The 12287-nt window shown below is 38.5% G+C and overlaps 1 protein-coding gene across 2 annotated transcripts in view; it reads right to left on the bottom strand.

The window, feature by feature from the left end:
* The window catches only part of opcml (opioid binding protein/cell adhesion molecule-like), a 221030-nt gene that overhangs the window by 126044 nt on the left and 82699 nt on the right, over positions 1-12287 (bottom strand). Inside the window, exon 2 of one of the 2 annotated variants that reach the window (XM_026942052.3) lies at positions 9441-9516. In XM_026942052.3, the coding sequence (XP_026797853.3) occupies positions 9441-9516 (76 nt within the window). Of the gene's footprint in view, positions 1-9440; positions 10088-12287 lie in introns of those variants that run through there. The other variant, XM_026942051.3, reaches the window with a different exon arrangement.

Raw genomic sequence — 12287 nt, 5'->3', positions numbered from 1 at the left:
AATATTTCGTTGTCAGGGGTAGCCTATCCTCACATCATTTTCCAAGAATATTTCGAATGAAGAAAGTGTTTACTTCCTGAGAGTCCACTAAAACTAAAACACCATTTCTTGTGGCACTATCTGACACTAATTTTGAAATTTGGCCCCTTGATCAGATTATGGACGATACGTTTTAAAAAGTAAACACAGCTATTTAGAGAGATGTACCAGACATTTGAAAAACTTCTGCCTAACTTTATCTGAAAGACATCAGATGTTTCAGGCATCTCTTTCAGCTGGGCCAGGATGCAGTCAGCTCCTGCAAGTCAAAGACAGTTGTACTTTTTACCCCAACCTTTCCAGTGACACAAGTGAGAGAGTCTGGCTTTTCAGAAAGCAATACTAGTGTTTCCACAGACATACAGTATAAAGATGCATCATATAAAAAAGGGCACTTCCTTGTGTCAAAAAAAGATGAGTCCATGGAGTTTGGAGAATTTGTCTTTATTTTAATTCAAAATGATGCAGCAGATGTAGAGGTTCCTCTTATTTGTATATACTGTATGTACTGTGTTATGTGTCTAACTGACTAATTACTATTGTCTTCTTTCATTTGTAACCTTGAAAACTGGTGGCTGGTGTGTTCTTCCTTGATTCCAGAAATGACTGACTTGGAGCAAATATTTCTACGCACCACCATCACTGAGGCCTTGCCTGACCTTCCAGAGGTGACAAAAGATATTCTAGAAAAGACTTTACAATCCCTTGGGGTGGAGACATATGATGATTTTCAGTTTATTGAGGAGGCTGATTTGCTGTCAGCGTTGAGGCCAGTTCAACCCAGAAAAGTCCTTGCTGCTTGGAAGCTGAGATGTAAGTCAGGTATTGCAGTACAGGATGCAACCAGTGCTCAAAGTAGCCTGAATAAAAGATCAATCGGAAATATAGAAACATTCACATTGTGTTCCTGATAACTCTTTTTATGTGTATGTGTATGTGTTTTTGGAGGCCAGACTCCTGAATCCAGCAGCTCATCTCTGCTCAGCAGCTCCCGCATCCTGGCTGTCTCTTAACCCAGAAGTTCACCCTCAACCTCTTCCAACAGCTCCCAAAGCCCTGATACGGTCTGGGTGGTTACCTTTATGATACTATGGGATACGTTCTGAGGGGACCTGATGCAGTCATTGGAGAGAGGAAAACGACCAAGTCCACAAATGAGAAGAGAGATGGTCCGGATTGTGGTTTGTGAGAGGATGCGAAAAAGTTCTTGGATAAGTAAAAGGAACTCCATTGAAGTTGCCAAAAAGATGGTGGCAAAATATCCAAAATCTGTGCAAGACATAATAGAGGGAGACGTGATTGGGCCAGGGTATCACTCTCTTGTCAAGCAACTGCAATATAGGATAGAATGTCAAGTAATCCTTTTTTTTCTCTCTCTCTCTCTCTCTCTCTTTCGGCTGCTCCCATTTGGGGTCGCCACAGCAGATCACCCGTCTGCATATTGATTCTGGCACAAGTTTTATGCCAGATGCCCTTCCTGATGCAACCCTCCCCATTTCCAGGCTTGGGACCAGCACTGAGAGTGCACTGGCTCATGCAAACCTCTATGACCCCAAAAATAAGAAAATGAAAGCATCCCACTGATGAGTCTGACGCAGACAAAGTCCCTCTAGAACAGAGAACAGCAGTCCAAGACACTTACGGGTGCATTAACTGTGATTTAAAATTCCTGCCCCATGGAAAGACCCCAGAGAGCCAGCAAGAGAAGAAAGAAAAACTTAAGATGATGTCTCAGCAAACTGATGCAAATCCAGAGGAGGTCAAACTTCTAATGAAGTTGACTTTCTACACACAGCATAAACAAGAACCAGGGGAAAAATATAAAATATAAAATACCTCCTGGAATAGTGGCCATTTTGGCTCAACAAACTTGGCATGGCAGTCCACTTCAAGGAACTCACCAGAATTGGGCTTAAAAAAACCTTTTACACGTAATGTGGATCTGAAGGGGAAACGGCTCTTTCATTGTTGTACAGCTACTGGAATGGTTATGACTCTTGCAATATAGGCTATTTTAAAGTTTCCCAAAACTAAACACACCATCATAACTGAGATATTATTAACTTTCTGTTTGTGCAATAATAAAAAAATATATTTCTCTTTGTGTAATAAAAAAAAAGTTGCTAAAATAACTATTGGTGTTATTGAATATGCACGGGTGACTCATTTGTGTCGTGACCGGTATACACTGTTAATACATCAATACCGCCTACTGGATATATTCTGAATTGTAGTAATAAACATAATTATGGCTGATTGCGCATAAGAAATGCTGTTTTTTCAGGTGGATTCAAGAACAAGTATTCAGGTACCCATTCAGACACACCAGCGATTACTTGAAGCCTGCTAAATTCTGTTCAGGCCAGCCCTAAAGATAATGTCTCATCATTCACAAACAACAAAAATTTAGCTGTTCATTCAAGTACTACATTCCCTCTAGACACATGTCACACCAGGACCGCCCAGAATCGCCTGATTTTCTTTCACCCTGCCGCCCCTGTTTTAAATTGATTACTGGAACACTATACACTAAGGCCGTCGGTTTAAAAAAAAAATTTAATTAATTATATTTCACTTTTAATTACTTAAAATATTTGAATGCATTAAAATATTAATTTCATACTGCCACAGACAGACATAATTATGCACATTGCCTTCTCAGCAGTTTTGAACAATAGCATTTCTTTTGGCAAGTTATGGGATATAAAGCTATTGTGCACTGCTGTCATCAGGGGCTGATTTGCTGGATTTTGTTCAACAGCACAACACTAGTAGCGGCCGCTGCCTTTTGAGCAAGCTAGCAAGGCTGTGTTCAGCGGTATAATCAAACAGGCAGCTAACCAGTTTTGTCAATATTGTGTTCTTGTGTTCACTTTTCTCATTTGGTTTGAAGCAAAAGTTTCTATATATGTATTATTATTATTATTATTATTATTATTACTATTATTATTATTGTGTGGACTAGCTGACTAATACATTCACAAGCCACCGCTGTGTTGAATGGTGGGGACAAAAAAAAAAAAAAACAGTGAGGCAGGCAGTGAAGAAAGCAGGCTGTATTCAAGGATTCAAAGTGTTACTGTCATTGTGTTAGACACAACAACATTCTGTTGGTGGCATCCCGAGCCAATGCCATTAAAAAGCTACAAATTTTCAAGGTTACAAAATTACAAAAAATTACAAATAACCATTCCACTTATGACTGAATATTGTTAACTACAGCTGAATATGGCTACATTTACTTTGTTAGTCAGAACAGATCTCAATACTTGAAATATACTATATGTAACTAAAGTTTGTGGACTTGCCATCACACTCATATGTGCTTCTTGAACATCCCATTCCAGATGTAGTCTTCCTTTGCTGTTATAATAACCTCCACTCTTCTAGGAAGGCTTTCCACTAGATTTTGGAGCATGGCTGTGGGGATTTGTGTCCATTCAGCCACGAGAGCATTAGTGAGATCAGGCACTGATGTTGACTGAGGAGGCCTGGGGCGCAGTCAGAGTTACAGTTCATACCAAAGGTCCTCAGTGGGGTTGAGGTCAGGGATCTGTGCAGGCCACTCGAGTTCTTCCTCTCCAGCATTAGCAAAACATGTCTTAATGGACCTCGCTTTGCTCACAAGGGCACTGTCATCCTGGAACAGGTTCAGGCCTCTTAGTTCCAGTGAAGGGAAATTTGTAATGCTACAGCATAGGAGACATTATATACAATTGTGTGCTCCCAACTTTGTGGCAACAGTTTAGGGATAACCAACATATAGGTGTGATGGTCAGGTGACCACTTACTTTTGGTCATATAGTGTATGTAGACTTGATGAAGTCAATTCTACATTCGAGCGCATAAATCTACGCGTTCTTTTGCTTTAATCGAGCGTTAACACTTTGATATCACACCGCATGAAGTGGAGAGGTGTGCACTTCAGAAGGAATTCCTCCTGCAATTATTTTTGTTGTCCTTTAAAGCTAAATAAAATCTAAATAAACTCCTTCCACGGTGGCATAGTGAATTCCGTAGGGACCAGTGCTGTGAGAAAGACTGAATCAATGGAAGAAAATGCAGTACGAATAAAAAGAGTTCCACAGAGACAAATGCACCTGGTCAGAATGCATATGTATTTGACAAAACAACCTGAAATAATTAGAAAAATGCTTGCATTTGAATGATCAATATCAATATCTATAATCATCATAGCAAGTATTATAGGTAGAGTAATAATCTTGTAGGAACCCTATACTAAAATGTAGAGAATGCATTTTGTTTTTTTGTTTGTTTGTTTATTGGTTTTTTTTTTTTTTTTTTTTTTCAAAATGTAATCTGTAAATCTGAATCAAGATTTGCAGATGTGGCTCTTTATTAGACTCATTAGTCTTTATATTGAATATTAGGTGCATCTGTGTATAAGGAGTGCCATGAAGCTCTGTGCTGGATATGGAGTCTTTTGCAAATAGGTTATTAGAAGACACCTGGATGTTATTGCATGTTTTTGAGCTCATGATTTAATTTCACACCAAAACAGACCAAACATAATTTTATTAATTTGCTAGTCTGCCTTTCAGGGTTAATTTTGATTAATTTCTTACAGTGTTTTATATATATATATATATATATATATATATATATATATATATATATACATATATATATATATATATATATATATATATATATATATAAAATTGCTCAGGAAGGAAACTTGGCTCACCTAAATTTAAAAAAGAACCATTAATTAAATCTGATTTCCAAGTTCTAAAATGAATATAAATCTAGAGAAGTAATTGGGAGAAATAGAGAAATAGAGTTTGCATAACTGCCTACAGATGAAGTTGGAAAACGGTTCAGTTTATGGCCTTAGGCAGCTTAAAAAAAAAAAAAAAAAAAAGAGCACACTTGCATGACTGTCTTTTTACTTGCAGCAACCTCAGACAAAAACAGCTCTAACTCAGCGTCACTGAAATGTATTTTTTCCCCCTCCATTTACTTCTTTCTTAAGATTGCACTTCCTTTCTCTATTTCTCTATTTCACTTCCTTTCCTCGGATCATGGATAGCTTGCTGAATGCTTTCCTTTTATTTGCTCAGTCACAACTTCTGCACAAATCAGGGTGCATTTCATATCCATTAGACGTACTGTATATGAGGATAAACTGGGGTGTTCTGTATGCGTATGAGGGACTAGTAGGCGAGAACATGTGTCCATGCAGCTGAAGTTGATTCTGTACTCAGATCATGGCTCTTTTCGATGCCATTTCATGAGCCAGACACAGACTTGTTTGTATGTCATTCTGTTGCACTCAAATCTGTGCTTGTTTCTACGCAACTTTGCTGAATAGGGGCCACTGTGTGTTATATAGCAATAATACTGAAGAAAAAGAGGCCCAAATCAAACTGGGTAAACCTAATAAACTCCACACCACAATATTAACACCAAATCACAATGGATATAGGGCACAACTGGACGTCATGCTATGCTATTTTTTCCTAATTAACATAATTATTTTGGATAGATTATATCAAAAAGAACATGTACTACGAAAATCATTTATAATATCATTTTGATAATTCAACTGTAATTTTAGACTGTAATGTTGAGAGCAATGAATGTACAGTTCTACCCCCATGACACGATACAGAAACCACTGATGCAGAAGGTGCAAAAAGCAACAGTGGGCTTACGTTATGTAAGAGTGCTATAAACAAATCCATGTGCCTTATAGAAAAACAAGCAGCCTGTAGAAATAAAAATGAACAAAGCACACAATCTGCTACAGGCTGAGAAACTTTGACTTGAACTGTATGTGACTGTAAACCACAAATGACAAACGTTATTGCCTAATGCAGATTTTGAAATAAAACTAAATGGAGAAAGTGTCGCAGCTTCCTCTGTACTTCTGCTTCCTCTGTACTTCTGCTTCCTCTGTACTTCTGCTTCCTGCATCCCTGGCACATGGTTAACTTCCTTACGATCACTGTGAGCTAAAACAGGCCTTGTGTAAGGATGATTACAAACACATCTTGTAGATATATATTTTAATAAGGTCACTAAGCAAACCTGAGTGACGAATCCTCTTCTAAAACAAACAGCTGTCAGTATAGTGCAAAGTATTGTATATTAATAGATTATGTAATGGAATGAAAGGACAACTGATTAAATGTGGATTCTTTTGCTTACACAACATTTTCTTCCTACTCATGTATCCCTTTATATGGTACATCAAGTGTGAGAGTCATTACAGCTGTACAAAGGTTTAGTGTTCAGTGCAAGCTCTGTTAATCAGACACAAATACAGCAGTCACACAGTGCTTTATTCATTCATCATTAATGTACAAAAAAGGCAGGAAGATGAGAATACACGCTACTGTAGTTCTTTGGTACGGTGTTTTACTGTAGTAGAGATGACAGTCAGAGACTTGCACAAAATGGCCCACTGTATTGATAAAAGCCTTTTTGTTTTTCAAATGAATAACTAGTGATGTAAGTTATGTAAGAACCACCACTGGGGTGGTAACGACATCACACAAGTTGATTATTTGCTAATAACAGCGCATACTCACAGGTTTTATTCCTCTTATAATCACAGCAATTTGCCAATGATTACAAATACAATAAACACCATTGATTCAGTCATCATTAATGTACAAAAAAGGCAGGAAGATGAGAATACATGTTACTGTAGCGGAGATGACAGTCAGAGACTTGCACGAAATGGCACACTGTATTGATAAAAGCCTTGTTTGTTTTTCATATGAATAACTAGTTATAAAAGTTATGTAAGAACCACCACCGGGGTGGTAACGACATCACACAAGTTGATTATTTGCCAATACCAGCACATACCCGCGGGTTTTATTTCTCTTATAACGCAGCAATTTGCCAATGATTACAATTACAATAAACATCATAGTTTAACCATATATGGTTACATTCAATGTTGTGCAATATCTGTGAGACAAATTAGTTCCTGTTATCACCTACATTACAGCAGTATAAATAGTCACCCCCTCCTCAGCCTCTCTGTTCTTCTCTCTCTCTAGATGTTTAAAAAAAATAAACACAGCTTGTCATGTTACCGAAAAACTGGAAATCATGAAGTCATAAAGTCCTCTCTCCAGAAGACACTTTCGTGGTGGAATCATATAAAGGATTATATTCGATTATTATAGATTATGGAATTTTTTTTTACTTTTTATTTGTTTATAATTAGCCTTAGATGATGGGGAGTGTCTGCCATACAAGTCCCTGTGAATGATCTGTTACTATAGAAACAATAACGTATTCAAATGAATGCATATAAACCATAAATCATTTTTATGTCTGCAAGAGTAAGGTGAGAATATAATAATACACATATTGTTCTTGATAAAATTGAAAATTCAAAGAATTAAAAGAAATGAGTGAGAACCGTGACCTAAATTGTAAATAAAAATATATATGTATATATATATCATAATTTCTGCATTTATCAAAAATGTTGCAGCCTTACTCTCTCAACTTTGGCAGCTTTATTCTAAAATAAATGAGTCTTTGCAGTGTGTTGCTGTGGTTATAATGGACCACAGGCCACGCTCTGTTTCAGCTGAGACAGAGCCCCGCTGTGGCTGGCACCATGCTCTGGGCAACAGCACACTCCGAGATGATATAAGACATAGGAAAGTTCGTATGAACAAAGGCAGAGAGGAGGAACCTCTACATCCACAAAGGACCGAGACCATTAAAGTCAAAGTCGGCAGATACAGAGTTAGCGTGTGAGTGTGTGTGTGTGTGTGGGTGGGGATCGGGGGTGGGAGGTGGGGTGTGTGTGTGTATGTGTGTGTCTTGGTGGGGACCAAATTTCCACACAAGTATATACATTTTGATCTTTCCCCACAAGAGAAACTGTTTTTTTTTTGTTTTTTATTTGTTTGTTTCCCACAAAAAAACTTCAAGTATTATTTAAACTTTAAAATAGCCACTGAGTGGATACTGAGATTAAGGTTAAGGTTAGATTTGATCACAGCAATAATTAGCTGCATTAATGATTATATCAATGGAAGACAAACGCATGCGATTGTGTGTACAAGAGTGCAAGTGCAAGTGACAGTGAAGGTGGGAGGATGGGTGTGAGTCTGTTTGTGTAAGAATATAAGTGATTGCGTGTCTGTGTGTGAGAGAGAGTGTGAAAGTGAGTGAGCATGTGTCTGTGTCTCTCTCTCTCTCTCTCTCTCTATATATATATATATATATATATATATATATATATATATATATATATATGTATATATGTGTGTGTGTGTGTGTGTATACAGTACTGTGCAAAAGTCTTAGGTACTCAATTTTTTTGTACAAACTTTGTTATAGATTTGTATTTTATGACTTCTACATTATCAAATCAGTACAAAAGACATTTTAGATTTCCAACATTAGTTTTCCAGCACAAAATTAAACAATACAGAAAAATATTTATATATCAGTAAAAGAAAGCAGCATATTACATAAGAGACACTTTTCAGACAAAAATACATAATGAAGGCTGCTGGGTTTTGCTGCAGAAATAAGAAGCAAGTGTGACAGTCGAAGTCTCCAGAAGAACTGTGGCTGCTTCTGCAGGATGCTCAGTAACACTTACAGCTCATTTCCTTATAAAACTGCACACATTATACCTGAGACTACTGATTTTCTTTCTTTTTTTTTTAAGTGAAGGATCGTCACACCAAATATCGACTTTTATTACTTGTATTATTACTGTTTGCTGCTCTTTATAGTATTTTTTAAAATGTAGAAACATTGAATTTCATTATTTTTGAAGGCATCCTTGCTCTATTGCAATTCTTTGCCTACGACTTTTGCACAGTACTCTCTCTCACTCTCTCTCTCTCTCTCTCTATATATATATATATATATATATATATATATATACACACACACACACACACACACACACACAGGGAGAGATGGACATGAACAAAGAGAGAAAGAAAGGATGAAAGGATGGGAGAGAAAACCAAACGATGGATGGTGTGTGTGTGTGTGTGTGTGTGTGTGTGTGTGTGTAGTATATTCTGCCAAAATGATACACTCGATTTGTCCATAGAGTTCTTACGCAATCACACACGTCTCAGCAGCTTACAGCACAAGGCCACCAGCAAAAGAAACACAGCACACATCCTCAGCATCTTCTCAGAATATTCCATCATAATAATCATAATAATAATAATAATAATAATAATGACGAAACAAAAGCTTTGCAGACACACTGAGCAGTATTTAATGAGTGAACTGATTGCTAACACCAGTCGCGTGTTAAACAGAAGAAAGAGTGTGCAAGCACGAGCTCGTTTCTCCTCGGCAGGGTTTGCGTCGCGCGCAGCATCACAGCAGCAGCAGCAGCAGCAGCAATGGGAAGAGAAGGAAGGACTTACTTTAAGACGGCGCTGTCCCCCTGTCTCACCGTGATGTTGTCCTTTAAATAAGAGTCTCCGCTGCGCGCTGGCACTCCTGCAGGCACAAGGAAGAGCAGTCTCAGAGCCAGCACTGCCAGGCATCTCCAGGGCACAACTACATAACCACATAAGCCCATGTTTGTTTGGTTTTTGTTTGTTTTGCAAAACTTCCCCCCAACTAATGCGCGAGCGCTTAAAAAAGATCGGATGTGTCCGGTTATCAGCGGCTTGTCCCGCGTGCAGATTTCCAGCCAGAGCGCTTTTTTTAAAAAAAAAAAATCCAAATCAAACACTCTGTCCTCTTGGATATTCCTGGAAAACTTCCGCCGCCTTGGCGTGTGTGAGCTGGATGTGAAGCAGTGACGCAGAGCTTCACCAAACGCGCCTTCAGAGCGAACCGTGGAACTGAACCGTGCGCTGAAAATTCCGCCTTAACAAACTGCAAAGCGCGTCGCTCGAGCCGACTCGAAAGCAACGCAGGCTGATATTCCCGAGCACACAGCAATGGCAGATGTTGTTGCCGTGGTTAGGTCAGAGGGAGACTGATACACACTCACTCACACACACTCACACACACACACACCATCAGCTGCAGCTCGCAGATCTGGACTGGAGCGGAACTGGAGCGCAGAGGGAGCGCACGCGGGAAACGAGAGTGCGCGATTTTTTTCCTTTTTTTTCTCTTCTCTTTATTTATTTATTTATTTATTTATTTTCCCCCCCCGTGCAGCAGCGGCGAAGAAGAAATCTGCTGAGATCAACCCACGCTAAAGCACGCCACCACCACTACCACACTAAACGCGCTCTTTACGTGCCCGATCATAACCACGCGTAAAAAGCTCATAAACCATCTTACAGGCCCACTTGGTAAATATAAATATTCTGCTCATGTCTAGCCTGGAATGGTTTATGCCTTTTTTATGAGCCCAGCAGAGCGCAGTTAATAGACAATTCATAAAGTCTTATGTAACAGCAGTTCAGAAGTGTTCTCCCCAGACGCACAGGAATAAATCTGTCACACATCATCGTCCTCTAGCTGAATCTGGTTGGAGACAGGTGTAACACTTGTTTTTAAGCACTTACAAAAAAGACAAGATGGTATCAACAACATTGCACATACGTAGTTTTATTATATGTGCAATATTAGTGACAATATCCACCTATCCATCTATCCATCCATCAATCCATCCATTTTCTGTACCGCTTTATCCTACACAGGGTCGCGGAGGAGCCTGGAGCCTATCCCACAGGACTCGGGGCACTATGGACAATTTAGAGATGCCAGTCTGCCTACAGTACATGTCTCGGGACTGGGGAGGAAACTGGAGTACACGGAGGAAACCCCCGAAGCACAGGGAGAACACGCAAACTCTGCACACACAGGGCACAGACGGGAATCGAACCCCCAACCACGGAGGTGCGAGGCAAACATGCTAACCCCTATAGGCATCCACGGTAGTAAGCCCCGTAGTCTCGACAGACTTCCTTTAATAACTATTCACGATATGTATAAATATTTTTACAAAGATTGTCCTATTTTCCATGTTCCATGTCAACTAAGCTAAACTGTTCACGCTTCTTCTCCAGCCTAGTACATGCAACACTCCAGATGCTCCAATCAGGACATCAGCCTCACTAATCAATCATTTAGTAAAGCTGTGTATAAATGTTTTCAGAAGCCAAACCAAACAAAAAAATCTCGCCAACAGACTTATAAAAGTTTCGGTAATGCTTATTTTCTTCATACTTGTGTGCATATTTTGATAAATACCAAACAACCATAAATTAACAAGTGTGCTCATGGCATGGTTAATTTACATTTAGTGATACCCACAAAACTGTATAAAAGGCAAAAAAAAATGACAGCTAAATGGTGAAAGAGCGCCTCCTAGGCATGGCATGTGGTAAACCTTCCGACGATGTAACCCAGCCATTGCAGTGAATAGCTACCATAGCTACACCCTAACTCTTACTATTTTTTATAGGGGTGCCATTACTTTTGTCCTAATTCAATGGCTTCTGTTATTCGTTTCAGTTTATGGATTTGTTTTGGCTTTCTTTCAAATCATTAATATGAAATGACTGAGTTTCATGTTTTTATGTGAAATTCTTATGTGTAATTGAAAGAAATAAGCTATTTAAACTTTGCAGCATAGTCCATATTTAAATCTGCAGTAACTTATCACCACTTATACAGTTTATAGCCTATTAGTCAAGGTTTACATAAGTGAGTCTGCTTATACTTAAATATACACAAAACGTTTTTCACAAATTTCTTGTGTAAACTCAACTGTGAATGAATTATGAATAAATTTGTTCGTATCCGGCTTCATAAATCAAGCCCACTGAACATGTGCCAGTTTCTGCATATGCATGTTTAAGAAATATTTTGCAGGACAGACAAATATGAAACTAAGCCTAAAAGTCTACACACTTCTGTTAAAATGGCAGGTTTTTGTGAAGTAAAAAAAAAGAAACTAAGATAAATCATGTCAGAACCTTTTCCACCCTCAATGTGAAATTACAAGATATAAAAATTAAGTGAAAAACAATCAGAAACATTTTAGGGAAAAATAGGAAAAATAAAAAGGTACAATAACCTGGTTGTAAAAGTGTGCACACCCTTTTATAATTGTGGATGTGGCTGTGTTCAGAATGAACCAATCACATTCAGTCTCATGTTCAATATTCTGATTAACCCCAAATAAAGACCAGCTCTTTCTGTGGGATTTTCTTCACATCTTCTTGGTTTCATGTGACTCCTGAAGCCATGGTCTGCAAAGAGCTCACAAAGCATGTACGGTATCTCACTTGTCGAAAGATATC

The sequence above is a fragment of the Pangasianodon hypophthalmus genome, chromosome 17 (assembly GCF_027358585.1).
Source record: "Pangasianodon hypophthalmus isolate fPanHyp1 chromosome 17, fPanHyp1.pri, whole genome shotgun sequence".
Classification (NCBI taxonomy): Eukaryota; Metazoa; Chordata; class Actinopteri; order Siluriformes; family Pangasiidae; genus Pangasianodon; species Pangasianodon hypophthalmus.
Note: the sequence above shows the minus strand (reverse complement) of the source record. Positions and strands in the feature narration are given on the sequence as shown.